Genomic DNA, 21,985 nt, shown 5'->3' with positions numbered 1-21,985 from the left:
ATCATTAAAAAATTTTCTTTGTAAATATGTCTTATCTTCTTTTTTGTGTGCGCAGTTGTGTTTATAGCTGCATTATTAAGCTGATAATACCAGAGGAGAAGGAAAATTCACCTTGTTTATTGTGAAGTAGAAGAGCAAACAGAGAACTGCATTTAAAGTAATTACATTAGACAGATGAAATTTAAATGAACATGATAATCTTCACTTGTTTGGCAGTGCAATTTTATTTCCATAAAATAGTTGGAGTTAATCATAGAAAATTCTTCTCTGCCCTTATTTTCATTTATATTGCTGAAGAAATGGCCGATCTGCTAACTTTTACAAAGCACAAACAACAGAGACTGGTTAGTTGAAACATATTAATGGATTTTTTTAAATTCTAAAGACAATCATTTGAGCTTCAAAAAAAAAAGAAAGTTATCTTTCCTTTAACAAAAAGCTTTTCATTTATGAAGATATGCATCAAGCCAGAGATCCCCTGAGGTTTTCAGAGACCTGTAAGAAGAAACAAAATGGTTAAACATCTGTTAAATAGGCAGCTAACAACAATTAATTTAATAAAAGAGGGCAGGTAGCCTCAAAAGCATGTAGCTTGCTTAAAAAAGACTTTTGGTCTATATACTATTTGTTTATTGAATCATAACACTGACACTTTTGCTGCCTGCTCAGACAAGCATCTTTTACTTTTTTGCATGTTGTGTCTGTAAATTATTACCTCACAACATCAGCCATGCCACGCCACAAAGTTTTCATCTCATAAGGAATCCCGTGTTTCTTACACAGAGCACGGACCTGGGGGGCCACCAGTTGGTAGTTATGGCGTGGCATCCTGGGAAACAAACTTGAGAAAGAAAAAAAACTCGTTTGTATAAGCAACTCACCTGACATAGAAATGAAGTTATCCTACTCTGTAGTTCTGGTAAAAAAAATCTCTTCTTTGCTATGTAAAGATGAAAGCTAAAGCAAGTTTATTCATACGTCACATGTATGTTTTGTAGATATCAAATTCACATTATGTTCATATGGTTAAGAGCTTAAACATAGTTTTTGTTTTTATTTCTATGTTCATAGTGCTCCCAGTATGACCACACATTTTCTCTTAAAGTTTGAAAGCTTTTATCCCCAAAATTCATTCTAATCATTAGGAATAATTTTGTGTTTAATATTATAATATTCTTCACTGGACCATTAATCTTTCTTTTATTTGTAGAGTAGGGCTACACAATATATTGTGAATTTATCATTATGATAATATGAACACACAATGTCTGTATAGCTGAAGTCTGGCATGGTACTGTGTGTCTAAAAACATGGTAAAAACTCCTGAGTTTACTCCTGGAAATTTCATTTTTGACTTACTGGTGTTCAATCTGAAAGTTGAGATGTCCGCTGAACCAGTCGTTAAAGAAGGACTGCTCAATATTACAAGTGGATTGTAACTGAAAAAGATTATGAGTGTAAAAGAAAGGTAATACACACGTCATTTGCTATACATTTGTATGTTCAGAAGGCAGATTAAAAAAAGAGAAGATTCAGTGTAACCAGTTTTTTTCTTATTTAGGAAAGATTTCAGTAATTTGGCATTTTATGAACAAAGTTATCATTTAATTTATGTTTAATTTAATGGATTCTAAGTGCACTGCAGAGATTTGAGATGATATGTAACTGGATTATATAAAAATCTGAAGCTCAGAAAGATGCTAAGTCTTGATAATGTTCTTATAATGACATATCGGCAAGGTTTAAAGCGTTTTTGACTGACTGTATTCACTTGGCTTCTGCAGTACAGCAAAGGAAGTTTTGGAAAAAAGTATAAGATTTAACAAGCACCTGCAGGGTTGTCCAGTCTAGATGCTTCTCATTATCAATCTCCATTGGCAGATGACTCATTTGAGTCACCCACACAAACCAGTGGCTCTCCAAAAACCTGTAAAAACAAAACAAAACAAAGAAAGAAAAAAAAGAATAAAATTACCTCTGTGGAGTTTTACAAATATTAAGTAATGCTGGTAACACATAAATAGCAACATGTACCTGACAAAGGTCATGAGAGCCAATGAACCAAGCAGGCCATACAAAGGTATATAACAGTAGAAGTATCGGAAATAGAACGTCATGGACCATGCCAGATCCTTCAAGGAAAAGGTGAAATATTCTTTCATGACTTTGAAAAATAATAAATATTTATTTATTTATTCATAAATATTGAGGCTGACATCATACCACCCAGTCGCGACGAGTAATCATTGTCTTCATTATGTTAAAGTTGTAGAAAACTGGAATAAGTAGTGGTGGTGCCACTGGAAAACAAAGAAAGGCAAACTTTTTTCCCTAGAAAGTATATATATATATAAAGTATATCTATATCTATATCTATAGATATAGATATACATATATTTATGTGTCTGTGTGTGTGTATGACAAACATACCCAGAAAGAAGTACTTGTGTTGGTGATTATAGGGCATGTGTTTGATCTTTTTTATACCGTACTGTAACACAGAGTACAGAGCTGAGTGAGCACCTTACTGTATAAATATTTAATGGAATTAGAAAAATATATGCTTTAATATAGATACCTCCACTGGCTGAGTGGTTCCAAGTACAAAAATATCCAACATGTAGATATCAGGGTCCTTCTTAAAGGTGTTCGGTTTGGCATGATGCTGGAAATGACGATGATTCCACCAGTTGGCTGAAGCTCCCTGTGAGATCAGTCTTTTAATATCTGTCTATGTCAATAAAAGGACATTAATGTCTTCAGAAGTTACCTTCAAATGTCCAATGACAAACTTGTGTATCAGGTGATTCCACCGAGACTTCTTGAAGACAGACAGGTGACCAAAGTCATGCTGCAACCATCCAGCCTGAGACTAGAAAAGAAGACGATGAAGGAGCCCATTAAGAATTTGCATCAATCAATTCAGCAAAAACTTGACTATCAAATAGTATTGTTCAAATAACCTGAGCAGTTGCCAGCATCACCGCACACAGAAGGGTCAGCATCCAGCTGGTCCCCCAGACCCAGACCATCAGCCATGCGAGGGCCTCCAGCAGCAGGATGTGACCCAGATGGAGGCAGAAAAACAAAGGTTTAGCCTGAAAAAGACCCTGCTTCTCTGCCTGCTCTCGTAAACGCTCAAAATCTTGAATGATTGCTGCCTGGGAACAGAGAAGAGTGGAAAAAGTTCTTTAGCTGAAAAAGTGATGCAGTGATGAGGCACCTGCAAAATGTAAATACTGTCAGACTCTAGGACAACCAAACAGATCAGCTAACAGTCTAACGTTGTCCTGCAACTTTGATTTAAAGTCTTACACTTTTGCCGTGGTCCTGGCTTGGCTCTGTCGCTTTCAACTCTCCGATTAGCAGAGGCTTCAGAAACTTTTGCACAAACTTTTGATCAGGGTGGAATGCGGTGAAGGCTTCCTGGTAAACAAAAATAACAACTCTACATTATGTAGGAACAAACACATAAAGAGTGGGAAAAGTTCTTGAGTTTGACAGTATATAAAACCTCTTTGCTTAAATAAGTAATATATTACAAACAATAACTATAAATCAAGCTTACAAAGGATACAAGCCCTGCAAATGCAATGAAAATAAACATTTTCACGGGTTTTGTTATCTGACCATGTCACCAACACGACTGATATGTATTTCTTTCTTGTTTTTTTACTTAATCTTCTACAATTATGTTTGTGCATTTACAAGTTCAAAAACTAAAAACAGAATGAATGAATGAATGAATGAATGAATGAATGGTGATGAAAAAAATCTTGTAACTATTATATTGTGAGCATCTGTTGGGGACAGAAGGTGAGAATCCTGTTTCTTATCTCCCTTCAAAGTGTCTCTGGCATGACAACAACTGCAAATGACATTGTGACCCCCCCCCCCCCCCCCCCCCCCCCCCGTGCAGGAGATCATCATCATAAACCTGACTTTGGGGGTCCTACACCAAGAACTGAGATAACAGTGTTCCCAGGTGGGTTTGGGGTAAGGGATGCATATAAAAGTGCCTGAATGTTCACCAGCTAGGTTCCCCTTGTCTGATGGTTTGTGTGAACTCCTTACAGAAAGTAAAACTTTGGTGTCTTCTCACTGATCTGAGTGCCTGTTGTTCATTGAGAGATTTTTCCCTAACAAGGCAAACGGACTGTAATCATGTGGTGCTTTTTCAGCCATGTTGATCGCTCGGTGTACTGTAAAACTGTTATAATCACCTGAACAACCATACAATCTTCTACAGTCAGACACTAAGTGCACTCTCTTCTCTCGCACATTCATACACAAAAGACAAAACAGTGGGGTAATGTGGATACTCGGGCATGTGGTAGGGAAACCTGGAATCAATCCACCCACTGGCTTCCATCACTTTCTTTGATGTGCACATTATGCCCCCCTGTGTTCAAAGTGGGAAAATCACTTCTTCTCTGGAGAACAACAACTTTATTTTGGCAAAAGGAAAGATTTTGGGGGAAAAAAAAAATTATTCCCAAATTTACTTTTATGGATATCAACATGGATTAGATGGCATTTATTAAACAAGACAAGACACTGAGAGGTAGTTTAATAAAAAATTATCAAAAGACATCAGAACTACCATCAAAGACTGTATGCGGGATAAAAATGTTTATTTGTAATGGTGGCTTAAATACAACTTTTTTACCCGATTGTGTTCAAAATGTAGTTGTTTGTTTGATTGTCAATCTTGTAGTTTGTAAGCCTGTTTGCTCCTTTATTTAATTAACTTCCTGGATTATTTATTTGCCCAAATTCAACTTTAAAAGTTGAAAATGTTCAACATTTTCAATCATATCCAACCTGAGAATTCCCGATTAGAGAGAATCTTACAAAAATGGCCATACAGCTAACTTGAATATGAACTGGTGCAAAATTGATGTGGAGTAAAAATATGCATGATAATGTGGATTTAAGCTGCAGTTCATATTTTATGTTGGAGTTCTTTGATTTGGGAAAATTTCCCATTTCTGCTGGTCTCCTTCAGAGGAACTTTAATTCATCCTTCAGGAAAATATTTGATATTTCAAACAGTGAGCACTCTGACAGCTATCTATTGCAGGTAAGCTACTAGCTTCTTATGATTTATTATTTAATATCTTTGGCACATCTTTAATAAAACAATTGACTGACAGAAAACAATTTCATCACTTGTAACATGTAACAGTTCTGCAGGTAAGACACTAGCTACTTACATAGAACTTTTCCAGTCATGTTGTCCACTTAAAGCAAATTTTAACACTATATGTCACACACAGTCATACAGAACTTCCACGAACATATACTAAACTCTTTTTCTCCTTTCTCACACATTTATAACCACATAGAAAATTGAGGGACAACATTGTGTTTAGCATCTATAAATCCAAAATACAGCTCAAGTGGTAAAAACAGATGTTAAAAAAATTACTACCATGACAATAAAAAAAGGTGTTAGATATTCATATATTATTGCTACAATTATATGCTAACTGGTCAGAATGACATTCACAGGCGTCTACTATTAGGGCATGACGTGTGATCATGCTGAGATACACGTAGAAATACTGGTCAAAGGTCATGGTTGGATTAGTTTAAGGATTTGAAATATCTCCAACATTTTTAGTGGAGAAAAATATGGAAACAATATCAATCATGGAAATAGCTTACACTTTTTACTGGTACGTGACTGGCAAAACTGACGTCATTTGTCTGGATAACTACAGACATAAAGTATAATCACTGTAAAACAGAAGAGTGCCCTTGTGAATTCTGCAAATGTTTTTGACCATGAAGAAATGAATAACTGGTAAAGAAAAATGTTATAGACAAATGAAAAAACAGAGAGGCACAGCTAATCGTAGACATATTTACCGTGGCATCCTCTCCAGCATAGTGGTTGATGACCCGAAACCCTCCTGGGTGTCTTTTGGCCCACTGAGTGATGTTGTAAACCTTTCGATTGATGACCAGCCATTGATCATTCTTGCTGCTGTGTTTCTGCACGTCCTCCCAGGTATAAACACCTGCTTCTCCCCCACTGTGTGGCTCGCCATGGTCTGTTTGCTGGCCTCCACCTCCCATCTTCACTGCTGCTGTGTCTGAACTGAATCTACCTGCACAGTACAGGAATAACTGCACATGAATGCATGAATAAACACATGATGAAACTGTATTACATCTGATGTCCTTGTATTCTTACACTGTCACATTGTTATGATCATGTCATGAAGTTCAAATTATCATGTTAAAAACAACCTCATTGATATTCATCTCATTGCTATTCATCTCAGTCACTCAAATATACTACAAAAATACTGTTTTGCAAAAGAATGCTTTATTATGCCTTCGAAGATCTTTTCCTGAGCTTAATGATGTTCAACAATGAATCCAGCAGCTAGCTTAGGAGTATTTTTGTAAATATAGCCCATACCCACACAAACCAAAGCTTTACAGGCAGAAGAAGGTAAAGAAAAAAGAAGAAAAAACAGTTTATCACATTATTAAATGTTTTGTTAATGTGAGGAAAACAAAAACCAAATGAAATCCTCGAAAACCGTCGCCTGGGGGATTATTCAACAACAGCAGCAGGTGAAGGGTGGCTGCTGTTCAGCTATCAACCCAAAACATGACGATGACAAATATTTGCTACTTACAGCATCCAGATCTGGACTCCAGTCGCAGGACTTCAGTCACATCAACTGACTGCTTCTCGTCTGCTCCTGCTGCAGATGCGATTAATAAGCAAATATCCCGAAGCTAACCTCTGTCTTTCCTGATAGGCTGCGCTCATTCACCCCTTCCTCCGAACTTCGAGCAGATCTTTCGAGGGTTTCTGGCCAATCGGCGGACGGCAGGCTTTTTTTTTCATTTGGCTCACAGCCACTGCGATATGGGTCAAGATACTTATCTGAATATCAAAGAGCCGTTTTAACGTCTAAACGGAAAACAATCAGCTGGACGACTGCTGATGGGTTCACAGTTGGGATAAAATATGTCGTTATTCAATGGCCAGGAGGTTATTACAGTTCATCCTGTGTGTTCTGCTGCTCATGACCTTCCCATCTACTGAGAATTAGAGGACTGAATGATGAATGGATATGGCATGTCAAAACCAAATAGCAAACAAATAAATTTTAAAAAACAAAACAATAGCCGTTAAAAATAATTTACACAATTCTATTAATAAACATTAGATTGAAATTACACTTTGCATAACTCCCTTCCCATTGTGATAAATTTCACGTTATATCTTATTTAAAAGCAAGGTTTATTTGCATATACGTTTCGTGTACAAGACAAATCAGTGCTTTAGATAAAACAAAATAAGCATTAAAATGGTACAAGCATTAAAAGCAGTAAAAGGCTACAGCAAATAGCAAAAATCATAAATGAAGTCATATTAAAATGAAAAATTAAATCAAAACTATTAAAAGCCAGATATGTGTAAAGTTACTTTGCAGATTTCATGAATAGGCACGTGAGAAATGTAATGTCTTTAAAATGGATTTAGTTTAATCCCCCATGGCCGTTTGCTCTACTTGGTGGCATCGTAGCAGCTAAATGCTGTTGTATTTCCTGGTAGATGGCAGTCACTGGTATTTGGACTGGGATTGAGATATTCTCTCGGGACTTTGGGTGATGAGGAGAGGATGGTCTGGTGAAGAGGAAGAGTTGGGGGTTGTTTGTCTCTGCTGTCCTTCGCTCATGTCTGTACACCCATGTTTGGGTTTTCCATTCCAGAGGCATAACACAAGTGTGCATCAAGTTATCTGTGTCCTCTAAAGTCTTTATTTGCCCTTTTAACATCATCTAAAAAATAAAAAAAAATCCAAAATGAATTGAAAAATATTTTCATGTACTATTTACTACCATGCAGTGTCACAAAATGATAGCAGTGCAAAGTATCCACCAGGGGGCAGAAATATCACATAACCAGAGTGTTCCAATGAATGAATTGCACTGCAGATAACATGCGACAGGGTCATTCTACATTTCCTTTTTTTTTTTTTTTTAAATTTATTTTTTATTTTATTTTCAAATGTAAAATTGTCGGCATGTCCTTACCTTACTTTAAAAAAATGACTGTATTTCTACTTTTAGTTTTTTGTTTTTTTATGTTGCACCTTATCACCAAAGCAGGTTCCAAGTCTGAATTGTGTTCACAGACAGAATATGGCAATAAAGTTTTCTGATTCTGATTGAGTTATTTTGTGCCCTTTTCTGGCAGGTTTTGTTCTGATCATATCATATCACTTCAGTGGACATTAGAAGATGCACAAAATATACTGCAACACATTGAAGAATGAACAATAGAGTAAAATTTCATATACTAAGTTTTACTAAGTTTACTAAGTTTACCTCAGTGTGAACAGGACAAGATAATATTAGTCAATTTTTAAAGAACATTTATGTTATATAAATATGACAATTAAATATTTTATAAATATTTTTATAGAATAGAAAAAATAAATGAACTAAATAAAATGTCAAATGATGTATATAATACGAAAAAGAAAGAAAAGCTTATGTACATGTCTGTAAAAGTAAAATGTTGTATTTTAAAAAATGTGGCTTTTATTTTTTTTCATAAGTCATGCATCAGAGGGTTGAAATAAATACTTTAACTTAAAAGTTTTCACAAAATTACCTTTATACATCTTGATTAATCATTTGACAGAATCAGTTGCATGTTTAAGGCTTCAGGCTGCATGTTATTTAACTTGCTACCTTTACGTTAGTTTTAGATTGTGGAGATGCTGTGTACATGCACACCTTGTACATGCTCCACATACTATGCATCATGGAACTACAAGATTCATTACAAATTCTAGATTTCATCAATTTGAAATCCCAGTGTGAACAAACATTTTTCTCCTAAACACATTTCATAATTTATCATATAAACATGTTACATGGACCTTTTCATTCATATGAAGGCTAAGACACAGACATATTCATTTTTACAAAGCTGTTATTGGTTTACTTCCTTTCTACCTCCCAACTCTTCTCCAGTAGAAAGGTTCAGGGTCTCACAGTCTTAGTTTACAGGACTTCATTATTTTCGATCCCAAGGGTGTGAACTGAGATGGGAAAACAGGTTTTCTTGTGAGCTGCTCCATTTGCCTTGAATGAACTGCAGAAAGACTTGAAACTTCATGAATCCTGGTCTCATTGGCTGATTTGGAGGCAGTTACATCTGTTTGTAATTTGTGTGTGTGTTAAAAAAGTTTTTGATTCTTTTTAATATATTGTTACTTTGTTTTACCCCCAGGCTACATGGTGTGGTGGTAGTTAGCACTGCAGCATTACAGCAACAAGGCTGCTGGTTTGAACCGGTTTGAACCTTAGCTGGGACGATGTTCAACCAGCAACCTTTCTGTGTGGAGTTTCGATGTTGAATAAGTTCTTCCTGGTTACTCTTGCTTCCCCCCACCACTGAAAGACTTCATGTTAGGTTAACTGGTTTTTCTAAATTCTCCCTGTGAGTGGTTATTTACATCTCTGTGATAGACTAGTGACCTGTCCAGGGTGTACCCTGCGTCTCGTCTGCTTATTACTGGGATCAGCTCAAGCTTCCCCATGACCCTGAATTGGACTAAGTGGTTAAGAAAATGAATACATGTTTTGAAGCCTTTGCCAGTTTGAATGTGTGTTTTGTGTTTATGAAACGTTTAAGTGTTTTGTTGCTGTCTTGGCCGGGACACTCTTGGCAAAGACATTTTAAGTCTCATTTAAGTTAGGCTATTCCTGATTAAATAAATGTTCAATAAAATAAATTAAAGAGTAAACTTACTTTGCAGATTACTTCCTTTAGAGCTCAGTTGTGGAGTTCATTAGTCCATCATTGATGCTATCTTATCTTGGCCCATGGTCAACATGGGTCAAAAATGTGATACTACTGCCAACGTGTACTGCAAATGGAATGAAGTCATCTATGTTAAAACAGACTTAAGTTGATACTTGGTATTTTGCTGAGTAAACTAGATTAACCTAGGGGTAAAAAAAAAAAAAAAGAGATAACACCGTAAATTTGTTGCTCTGCTATAAATGACAAACTCGAGATTAGATAAGATGTGGTTAGGCTTATAAATATTGTGGGATGTAATGTTAAAAAAGACCATGATAAAATATTTTGTAAATATTTGTTATCTTCTTCTTTTTTTATGTGTGCAGTTGTGTTTGTACCTGAATTATTATGTTGATAATGACAGAGGAGAAAGAAAAGTCAATTTGTTTGTTTATTGGGACGTAAAAGAGCAAATGGAGAATAGCTTGGACAGAAAATTAAATTAAGGTACTGATCTTAAATTGTATATGCAAGTGTGATTACTGATTTTCACAAAATGGTATACAGAGTTGATCATAAAATTCTTCACAGCTAGTTTTCACTTTTATAGTGCTTAATAATTAGCCAATATGATAACTTTTATACCTTTTACAAACCAAAACAACAACACATGATTCTATTTTCCTGAATATGTTTAAGTCCAAACATGCAATCATTTGTAGATTTAAAGAAAAAGAAAACATCTCTCCTTTCCTTTTCATTTATGAAGATATGCATCAAGCCAGAGATCCCCTGAGGTTTTCAGAGACCTGTAAGAGGAGCAGAAAATGGAAAAAACATCAGTTAAAATTATGATGCAAACCAATCATGATTACTTCCTGAATGAAAGAGGGCAGGTAGCCTCACAAAACACAGCTTGTTTAAAAAAAAGGCTTTCTCTCAATATGCTATTTGTTTGTTGAATCAAAACTCTGACGATCTTTGCTGTCTGGTCAGATAAGCATCTTTTACTTTGTTGCATGTCATGTCTGTAAATTATTACCTCACAACATCAGCAAAGCCTCGCCACAAAGTTTTCATCTCATAAGGAATCCTGTGTTTTTCACATAGAACACGGACCTGGGGGGCCACCAGGTGGTAGTTATGGCGTGGCATCCTGGGAAATAAGCTTGAGAAAGAGAAAAGCCATATATATTTATTTATATATATATATATATATATATATATATATATATATATATATATATGTATATATATATATATATATATATATATATATATATGTATATATATATATATATGTATATATATATATACATATATATATGTATATATATATATATATATGTGTATATATATATATATATATAAATATATATATATGTATATATATATATATATATATATATATATATATATATATATATATATATATATATATATATATATATATATATATATATATATATATGAAAGCAACTGAAATGAATGACACAGAAATTAAGTTATCCTACACTTAAGTTCTGGTAAAAAAAAAAAAAAATGAAAAGAATGGTCCAGAACAGTACCAAGTTTTCTTTTCTTTGCTCTGCAAGATTAAAAGTAAAGCAAGTTTATTCATATATGTCTCATTTACGTTTTGTACAAATAAAATCCACATTAGGTCTATATGACTAAACCTTGGACATAGTTTTTTTTTTTTTTATTTCCATGTTCTTTGCGCTCCCGGTATGAACATCCATTTTTTCCCTGAGTTTGAAAGCTTTTATCCACAAAATTAATTTTTCTGTTTCTACTCTACAGTTACTTAGCTGACACTTTTATCCAAAGCGACTTACATACACACTAATACCACAATAGGCACATTGGGGTGCAACTTAGGGTTCAGTGTCTTGCCCAAGGACACTTCAGCACATAGTCAGGGGAAGCCTGGAATCAAACTCCCAACTTCTCAGTTACAAGCTGACTGCTCTTCCTCCTGAGCTACAGCTGCCCCTGTTTCAACCCACTTTATCATTAGTATTAACATTTGTGTTTGATATTATTATATTTTTCACTGGAACATTCATTTCTTGTATTTGTAGAGTGGGGCTGCACAATATATTGTTAATTTATCATCAACATAATAGTAAAACAAAATATTTACAGACGCAGACAAAATTGTTGGAACACTTCGGTCAATAAAAGAAAAACTCAAAATGGACCGCGGCCGGTGCGCTGGGGCGCGGCCTGGCTACCATTCAGTGGCGGTCTGGGTGTCCTGGCTCTCCATTGGCGTGGGCTGTACCTTCTGCCTACAGGGGTGGGGGGTTTCCTTCTGGCTCTTGGGGTCCTGGGGCCCACACTCTGTCTGCCCAGGGTGGACGGTGCCCGGCGGAGGCGGGCTTTGCCGGTCCGGCCCTGCTGGGGCCTGTTCCCCCTGACCGTGGGGGGCTCTGCTGGGGCCCCCCCTCTGCCACCTCCTGGGTGGATGCATGGCTGGCTCCGGAGCGGGGCGGTTGGGATCTGTGCTTGGGGACGGCCGCCAGCTGCTCAAGCCTCGGGGTTCTCAGGGCCTTCCTCTTGCCTGCGTGTGGGCGGGGCCACATTGGCATGATCACTCTTCTCTGAACACGTTCCACTCTGTATGTTCTGCATGTGGCACAGTCACTGAGTAGCCTGCAGGTTCATTTACTAACAACGGCTGGTTTTCTTCCTGTGTGTCTAATTTAGCTTGTGAGGTCTTGGTTTTCCTGACAGTTGATGGCTTCGTCCTCCCGCAGGGGGAACATGATTCCAGTATGTATAGGTGTATGGATGTGTATATATATAAGTGGGTGTGTATGTGTGCTTATATACACGCAAATGTATGTAGGCTGTTCTCTTTTTCAATCTTTTTTTTTCTTCCTTTCTCTCTCTCTTTTTCTCTCTTCAAGGTGTTTTCTGTTTTCTCTTCTTTTAGATTCTCTTTCTGTCCCTCTTCTGTCCTCTCCGGTCCGGTCCAGCAGTACAAACTTTGTAATACCAACAATTATGCAAAATTAATAGAAAAATAAAATTAAAATCCAGAATATCAAGGGGAGCATTACATCTATGATGCCAGAAAATCCATTTTGCCTGCTTAAATGCCGGACAAGACAAAAAAAAGAAGAAAAAAAAGAAAAACTCAAAATGGTCACAGAAATAACTTGAATAAAAAATTATGGTACCCCTAGAAAAGACTCAAAATAATGCTACCAAAGGGACATCTTGATCCAAGGTCTGTCCACTAATTAGCATCCTATATATAGGGATACAGGTAGTCGCTATGCTGTTTGGTTACATGGTGTGTACCACACTTAACATGGACCAGAAAAAGCAATGGAAAGAGTTGTCTCAGGAGATTAGAAAGAAAAGACAAGCATCTTAAAGGTAAAGGCTGTAAGACCATCTCCAAGCAGCTTGATGTTCCTATGACTACATGTGACGCCTACAAATGTAGGATCACAAATGTGGTTTAATTTGTTTGGTTTTTTTTTTATGAAGAAGAAGGTCTCAGCTCATCTATAATACACCTGTTTTAGGCCTGTTGTTTTGAGTGTAATTGTGATATTAGGACAGCAGAGGGCGTCTGGGTCAAGGTGAGCGCTGGGTGTGGTGATCTGCTGAGAAGCAGCGCATGCTCAGACCAGAGCCTGCCTGCCAACAAATCACAGCTCACGCGTGTCTTTTCCTTCCTGCAAAAATATACAGGTTGGTTATATGGTTTTTCTTGGACTTGTATGTATCGTGAAGCTAAATATAATCATTTACAATTAAACTGGTAATTGTTATGTCAGAATTTTCTTCGTTTTGAATGATAAAACTATCAATTGAGCACTGAGTTGCAGAGCAGTAGTTATGCTGCACGTTTTAAGATGGCGGACCATCACGTGGATCGTTAAGTGTAATGTATGGCTCCCAGAGTGTGACTTTCATTTGGATTTTATTTGCATATGGCCTTAAGTTATACTAATTGTTTAAACAGTAGGATACATGTGATTATTTTCTTACACTGTTTACTGAGATGTTACTGTTTATATGGTTCTTGCACTGACAAAGTGTAGAAAAGATGCAGGTGAAATATAGCATGTTGTGCTGCGTCAGTATTTTGTAATTGAAACTGCGATATCTTTGAGTCAGACAAATGCTCATAAAATCACTGTGCTAAAGAAAAGCTAGTATATTGCACATAGGTTTTTATGTGTTTTAATTAAGACTGTATACATAAGAATTCTGAACAAATGTCTGCATTTTGAAATGAGGAATGTTTGATTAAAAAAAATATGATTACTAATAAATGCAGACCAGGGCCTGCCTGCCAACAGATCACAGCTCACGCGTGTCTTTTCCTTCCTGCAAAAATATACAGGACTCAACAGAGGCCTGTAATATAATTTTGGTGGCCCGTATGGGGACTGGCACGCCAACGGAACTGATGCTGGTCCTATAACCAACGAACCGAAGGCTGACATCACAGGCGAGGGTGAACAACAGACGTGCAACTGAGCGAGCCACGAGTCTACAGATGCTGAAGAGACCCTGGCTGGAGGACTGACTTGCGGCTTGTTTAACTGACTGCGCTGTGAGGAGTCGCTGGCCAACAAACACAAGATGACAGAGGTCGAAAGGAAAAAAACTGACTTGGAAGATCAAGCAGAGTCTTCAGCAGCAGACTACAGAGGAACTCTTCCAAGTTGCTACAGACATCAGATTGGTACCTGATCTTGATCCTTCAAGCATTATACGTGGTGATGCAGAAAGTTGTTTTGATTACATATACTCTTACCTCAGTTGTGAAACATTACTTGAGTCAGAAGATCTTGGTTTTTCTCACTTACTGCATTTAAGAGATGTGATTGCTGAAGTAATTGATAGTTATGTTTCTGAAGTACTGGCAACTGGGGATGAAGTTGTAAATACTGTTCCTATCAGTGTAGCTTCACAACAGAGTACTGAGGTCCTCACAGGGTTATTACCTCTTGGTACACATGTCTCAGAGTATGACAAGTTCAATGCTAGCTATGAAGCATTAGGAAGAAAACTAGCAGAGTTGAAAGCCACACAGACAGTGCAACATTTACCGACTGCTACTCCACGTTCACCTTAGTCTAAAGATGCTCGTGTAACCACTAGCACCTATGCTGATGATAGATTCCATAACCAGCCTGATAATGTGGTTTCCCTAAAAGACCTGCCATTCCTTCAGCATAGGGAATTCAAAGTACATGGGGGTCAAATCGGGGACAACACATCTGACATTAGGTATCATGGACTCTGCAAACAGATGGATGAGGGGCTCAAAGCCAAGCATACGGAGGGGGAGATCATCCAGCGCATGCTCAGACCAGAGCCTGCCTGCCTGCCTGCCAACAGATCACAGCTCACGCGTGTCTTTTCCTTCCTGCAAAAATATACAGGTTGGTTATATGGTTTTTCTTGGACTTGTATGTATCGTGAAGCTAAATATAATCATTTACAATTAAACTGGTAATTGTTATGTCAGAATTTTCTTCGTTTTGAATGATACTGTTTATATGGTTCTTGCACTGACAAAGTATAGAAAAGATGCAGGTGAAATATAGCATGTTGTGCTGCGTCAGTATTTTGTAATTGAAACTGCGATATCTTTGAGTCAGACAAATGCTCATAAAATCACTGTGCTAAAGAAAAGCTAGTATATTGCACATAGGTTTTTATGTGTTTTAATTAAGACTGTATACATAAGAATTCTGAACAAATGTCTGCATTTTGAAATGAGGAATGTTTGATTAAAAAAAATATGATTACTAATAAATGCAGACCAGAGCCTGCCTGCCAACAGATCACAGCTCACGCGTGTCTTTTCCTTCCTGCAAAAATATACAGGACTCAACAGAGGCCTGTAACATACAGCTGCATATTATTCAGAAATGTAAGATCCGTGGGACTGTAGCCAACTTCCCTGGACGTGGCTGCAGGAGGAAACTGTTGACAAATCAAAGAGATGGATAATACAAATGGTAACAAAAGAGCCCAGAAAGATTAAAGGTGAACTTTAAGCTCAAGGAACAACATTATCAGATCGCACCATACGTTGTTTGAGCCAAAGTGGACTTAATGGGAGATGACCTTAAAGGACACCATTGTTGAAAACAAAGCATAAAAAAGTCAGATTGGAATTTGCCAAACTACATGTTGACAAGCCACAAAGTTTCTAGGAGAATGTCCTATGGACAGATGAGACAAAAATGGAACTTTTAGCCAAGCCACATCAGCTCTATGTTCACAGATGGAAAAATGAAGCATATGAAGAAACGAACACTGTTCCTATGGTGAGACACGGAGGAGGCTCTGTCATGTTCTGGGGCTGCTTTGCTGCATCTGACACAGGGTGTCTTGAATGTCTGCAGAGTATAATGAAATGTCAAGACTATTAGGGGTTTCTATGGAAAAATGTTCTGGCCAGTGTCAGAAAGCTTGGTAATTCTTGGCAATTCAGAAAGCTTGTGATTCTGTTGAAGCATGGTTAAAAAGCAATGTCTGACTTTCAATGGTTTAATTTCATAGAATTTGTATTTATTATTATTTATGTCAGATTCAAGTTATTACTGTGACTATTGTGAGTTTTTCTTTTATTGACTGAACAGTACCAACAATTTTGTACATGTCTGGATATAGCTGAAATCCAGCATGGTACTGGAAGAGCTGTGCATCTGAAAACATAGTAAAAAAAATCCTGAGTTTATTCCTGGAAATGTCTTATTTGTCTTACTGGTGTTCAATTTGAAAGTTGAGATGTCCGCTGAACCAATCGTTGAAGAAGGACTGCTCAATATTGCAAGTGGCTTGTAACTGAAAAAGATGATGAGATGAGTTAATATATCCATCATTTGTTGGATGTATTAAATTTGTATCTTAGAGGGCATTTTGAATCAGAAGATTCAGTGTAACCAGTTGACTTAATTTTTTGGGAAACATTTTCAGTAACTTTACATCTTTTAAACAGTTAACATCATTTAAATTAAAAGATTAAAATAGATTAGTGGATTACAGTGAACTGGGTTAAATTGGAATATAACTACAAGATGTCTGTTGTGCTTTAATGCTGATATGATATACAAATTATATAAAGTTATATTTTATAAAAGAATATAATGTTGCGATTGACTGGATTCACCTTTGGTTCTGCACCATACCAACGGCAGTTTTGGAAAAAGAAAAACACTTATTTAAACAAGTACCTGCATGGTCATCCAGTCTTGGTGCCTCTCATGATCAATCTCCATTGGCAGATGATTCATCTGAGTCACCCACGTAAACCAGTAGCTCTCCAAAAACCTGTAAAATAAACACTAAAATAAGATTTGGTCTATAGGGATTTGAAATTATTGAGTAAAGCTGGTAATACACAGATAGGAGCATGTACCTGACAAAGGTAATAAGAGCCAGTGAACCAAACAGGCCATACAAAGGTATATAACAGTAGAAGTATCGTAAGTAGAATGTCACAGACCATGCCAGATCCTTCAAAGAGAAAGATAAATATCTTTTCTTGACTTATATAAAAAAATACATAAACGATTATTTATACATAAAGGCTGATTTTATCTTTTACTGGATTCAAGTTTTATTTAAGAGAACTTTAATAAACCACTGAATCACAAAGAGGCTGACATCATACCACCCAGTCGTGACGAGTAATCATGGTCTTCATTAAGTTAATGTTCAAAGATGGAATGAGTAGTGGTGTTGCCACTGGAAGACAAGGGCATATTTTTTGTTTTCTTTCTGGAAAGATACTGTTTTTATTTTTAAAAAAATTTTTCAGTGACAAACATACCCAGAAAGAAGTACTTGTGTTGGTGATTGTAGGGCATGTGTTTGATCTTTTTTATGCCGTACTGTAACACAGAGTACAGAGCTGAGTGAGCACCCTGCTGTATGGATATTTAAAGGAATGAGAAAATATATGCTTTTATCCACTTACTTCCACTGGCTGAGTGGTTCCAAGTACAAAGATGTTGTATGTGTAGAGATCAGGGTCCTTCTTGAAAATATTGGGTTTAGCATGATGCTGGTAATGACGATGATTCCACCAATTGGCTGAAGCTCCCTGTGACATCATTCTTTTAAAACGTGTATGCTAATAAAAAAAAGACACTCATCATCTTGAGAAGTTACCTTCAAATGTCCAATGACAAACTTGTGTATCAGGTGATTCCACCGAGACTTCTTGAAGACAGACAGGTGACCAAAGTCATGCTGCAACCATCCAGCCTGAGACTAGAAAAGAAGACGATGAAGGAGCCCATTAAGAATTTGCTTCAATCAATTCAGAAAAAGATGGCTAACATATAGTATTGTTCAAATAACCTGAGCAGTTGCCAGCATCACCGCACACAGAAGGGTCAGCATCCAGCTGGTCCCCCAGAGCCAGACCATCAGCCATGCGAGGGCCTCCAGCAGCAGGATGTGACCCAGATGGAGGCAGAAAAACAAAGGTTTAGCCTGAAAAAGACCCTGCTTCTCTGCCTGCTCTCGTAAACGCTCAAAATCTTGTATGATTGCTGCCTGGGAACAGAGAAGAGTGGAAAAAGTTCTTTAGCTGAAAAAGTGATGCAGTGATGAGGCACCTGCAAAATGTGAATACTGTCAGACTCCAGAACAATCAAACAGATCAGCTAACAGTCTAACGTTGTCCTGTATTTTTTTTAAAGTCTTACACTTTTGCCGTGGTCCTGGCTTGGCTCTGACGCTTTCAACTCTCCGATTAGCAGAGGCTTCAGAAACTTTTGCGCAAACTTTTGATCAGGGTGAAAAGCAGTGAAGGCTTCCTGGTAAACAAAAATAACAACTCTACATGATGCAGGAACAATCGTAAAGAGAGGCAACATCCTGAACACATACTATATATATAAACAATATCTTAGCATCATTAAATGTGGAAATATATTCTAAACAATAATAGTAAAAGTATCTTTAATGAGGCAAGCTTAGAGGACAAATTCCATAAACAACTTTAGTTTGAAGGCTTTTATATCAAGCTTAAGTAATATTTGATCTCTAAAAAAGGAAACTAAAAATAAAACTTTTCACTAGTTTTATTGTGACAATAAATAATATTTTTCTCATTATTTTTTTTTAGACTTCTGGAGTTCTGTTTATTCATTAACCCCTTTGGGAACCAAAAACTGAATGAATGAATTTTCTTCCACCTGCTTCCATAACTCAAATTATGCTCCCTGTGTTCAAAATGGGAACTTCTTTGTCTTCTTTTTTGGATGAATAATATCTTTATTTCTGCAAAGGGGAAGAATAAAATGAAATCCTTCCCAAATTATGTATTGTGGATTTCAGTGTTTAATTAAGTGACTGGTTGCCATCTATAATACAAGGGGAGAATTTGAGAGGTAGTTCTGCCTGCTGAGTTGTCAGCTCAATAAAATTAGTTTTCAAGGGACACGAGAACAACAATTATGCACGATTTCAATACCAGTGGCATCAATATAAGTTTAACATGTTTACTTGTACTACTTGTTACCAGTTTGACTATCAAGCTCGTAGTTTGGGAGCCTGGTTGGTAATTTATTTAATTAACTTCCTGCCACAGAGTATTGCATTTTATCCAAATTCCACCTTTAAAGTTGAAAATGTTCAACATCTTCAATGACATGTAACTGAGAAGTACCGATTGCGTGGACTCTTCTAAAAATTAACACAGTACTTGTTAACTTAAATGTGAACTGATACAAAAACTAGTGAGGTGTAAAAATCTGCATTATGATATGCATTTTATTTTTATATTGCAAAAATTCCCATTTTTGTTGATCCTTCTGAGCAACTTTAGTTCCAAGCGGTAAAAATGGATGTTTACATATCTTACAATGAGAATTTATAACAACAGCAAAATAAGCATTAGATATTTGTATTTAATCTTAATGATTAATTTATTAACCAGAACAGCTATTTGGATTTCTACAGTGAAATGCTTACTGGTCAGAATGACATTCACAGGCATCTACCATTACGACATGGCGTGATGTTATGTGTTATATGATGTTATAGTGTTTGTGCTATGATACACTGGTCAAAGGTCAAAGTTGAATTATCTCAACAATTAAACAGACATTATAAAATATGGAAATACAAGAGTCTAATAATTATATTAACTGAATTGAAATTAATTGAATTTAATTGAATTAAATTATAGCTGTACATCAGTTTTTTTTTTGTTTATTCTTCTTTTTTGTATAAATGTACATTTGAATATATATCCATTTGTGTATATTTGTACTGATATATTACAAATAATTTAAATGATATTACTAAAAGTGGTTTACCAGAACATAGAAAATTAATTTAATCAAAAGCTCAGACACATTCAAACTGAAATGGTTTGCTGATAAACTTTTTCTGGTATGTGACTGGCAAAAGTTATGTAATTTGTCTTTGTAAGAACGGACACACCGATAATTGTGCAATGGAAGTGTCATTGTGGATGCTTGAAATGTTGATTTTGACTACAAAGCACTGATTTACAGATATTTATATTTCACAGATGTCAAAATGGGTTTGCAATACATCAGAGAAATCCTGAAGACAAAGGTAATCATGGATACAATATTTACCGTGGCATCCTCTCCAGCATAGTGGCTGATGACCCGAAACCCTCCTGGGTGCCTTTTGGCCCACTGAGTGATGTTGTAAACCTTTCGATTGATGACCAGCCACTGATCGTTCCTGCTGCTGTGTTTCTGGATGTCCTCCCAGGTGTAAACATCTGCATCTCCCCCGCTGTGTGGCTCTCCATGGTCCGTTTGCTGGAATCCACCTCCCATCTTCACTGCTATTAAAAACCACCTCTTTACTTTTCTTCAGTCTTATTAAAGTATAAAAATCTTGCTGTGATTAGAATTGCTTCATCTTTTTCTCTTCTGCTGGCTTATAGTGGACTTAACTTCTAGTGAGGTATAACTTATAGAATTCATCAAACATTATGTCGTTGGGTTAGGGTTAAAAACTGATAATTTCCTTTAAAAAGCCAAACACTATCTGTTACCTGAGTAAACAATAACGGCAGGTAAAGGTGGCTGCTGTTCAGCTAAATGACCATAATATGAAGATGACAAATATTTGCAACTTACAGCATCCAGATCTGGACTCCAGTCGCAGGACTTCAGTCACATCAACTGACTGCTTCTCGTCTGCTCCTGCTGCAGATGCGATTAATAAGCAAATATCCCGAAGCTAACCTCTGTTATCCCTGATAGGCTCCGCTCATTCACCCCCTTTCATCCGAACTTCGAGCAGATCTTCCGAGGGTTTCTGGCCAATCGGCAGACAGCGCACCTTTTATTGGCTCACAGCCATTGAATTATCAAAAAGCCGTTTTGTCTGAATGGAAAACACCAAACTGGAAAAGTGCTTAAGGCGAAGCCTGAGTTGCTACTCTGAAAGTTCAAGAGGATTCCCGGTGGGCCACTGAGCTGATGTTCCGGTGGTAAACACCTCTAAATAGGCCTAGATAAATGATGAAAATTTGTTTTAAATCACTGGTGTATTTTAGGTTTCCTTTTAAAGAAAGAGCTTCCGTTGAATAGAACCCTAAAAAAAATGCTGCTCCTTAAGAAAATGCACAATCTGTGTGGTGGATGATTAATTGAAACAAAACTGGAGACAGACAACAAAACTACTAGAAAAATGATGAATGACCATCATGTCCCTCCATGTGTGCATGGCCCAGGAAATTTATGGAAACAAGAACAATGTTGGATAAGGAGTGGATGACCAGGAAAAACATGAGGAAAGCAAATAGGTGTCTAAAATAGGAATAAAAAAAAGACAAACATCTACCCCTCCTTTTGTAATAGTTTGCACTGCAGAGAATAATTTATTCATTAGCTTTTTTAATAAATGTGCTCAGTTGTGAAGCTAGACCCTATATATCAAATAAAAATTTATTTATGTAGCACTTTTTGTTTCGAAGAGCATTGGAAATTCTTTTCCATAACAACAAATATTTATTAAATATCAAATCAAAATAATTTTAACATAAAAATTTTTTAAAAGCCTTCAGATACATATAACTTAACCAAATTAAAGACACACACACACACCTAATCATTCATGATCTCTCACGAGCTAACATAGATAAAGCAAATAAAAGGTTTATTCAAATTAGCCTGAAGGGCAGTGGTACTTTGGTTATACCAGGCA

The 21,985-nt window shown here is 36.6% G+C and overlaps 2 protein-coding genes across 2 annotated transcripts; both read right to left on the bottom strand.

Moving 5' to 3' along the window:
* Positions 1-443: 443 nt before the first annotated feature.
* On the bottom strand, positions 444-6,084 carry LOC306770544 (acyl-CoA Delta-4 desaturase-like; the record flags this gene model as incomplete). Its single annotated transcript, XM_079259415.1, has 12 exons — positions 444-495; positions 716-841; positions 1,360-1,439; positions 1,831-1,927; positions 2,035-2,132; positions 2,224-2,300; positions 2,431-2,491; positions 2,579-2,704; positions 2,771-2,872; positions 2,964-3,161; positions 3,316-3,426; positions 5,875-6,084. The coding sequence occupies 12 exons, from the start codon at positions 6,082-6,084 to the stop codon at positions 444-446; spliced, it is 1,338 nt and encodes a 445-aa protein (XP_079115541.1).
* A 4,463-nt stretch (positions 6,085-10,547) lies between these two features.
* Positions 10,548-20,607, bottom strand: LOC306770565 (acyl-CoA Delta-4 desaturase-like; the record flags this gene model as incomplete). The annotated part of the gene is made up of 12 exons (XM_079259437.1): positions 10,548-10,599; positions 10,833-10,958; positions 16,542-16,621; positions 17,011-17,107; positions 17,196-17,293; positions 17,451-17,524; positions 17,610-17,670; positions 17,757-17,882; positions 17,951-18,052; positions 18,143-18,340; positions 18,493-18,603; positions 20,398-20,607. The coding sequence occupies 12 exons, from the start codon at positions 20,605-20,607 to the stop codon at positions 10,548-10,550; spliced, it is 1,335 nt and encodes a 444-aa protein (XP_079115563.1).
* Between the last annotated feature and the right edge of the window lie 1,378 nt (positions 20,608-21,985).

The sequence above is a fragment of the Telmatherina bonti genome (assembly GCF_933228915.1).
Source record: "Telmatherina bonti genome assembly, chromosome: 2".
Classification (NCBI taxonomy): domain Eukaryota; kingdom Metazoa; phylum Chordata; class Actinopteri; order Atheriniformes; family Telmatherinidae; genus Telmatherina; species Telmatherina bonti.
The sequence above is the reverse complement of the archived record's forward strand: the minus strand, read 5'-3'. Positions and strand labels throughout refer to the sequence as shown.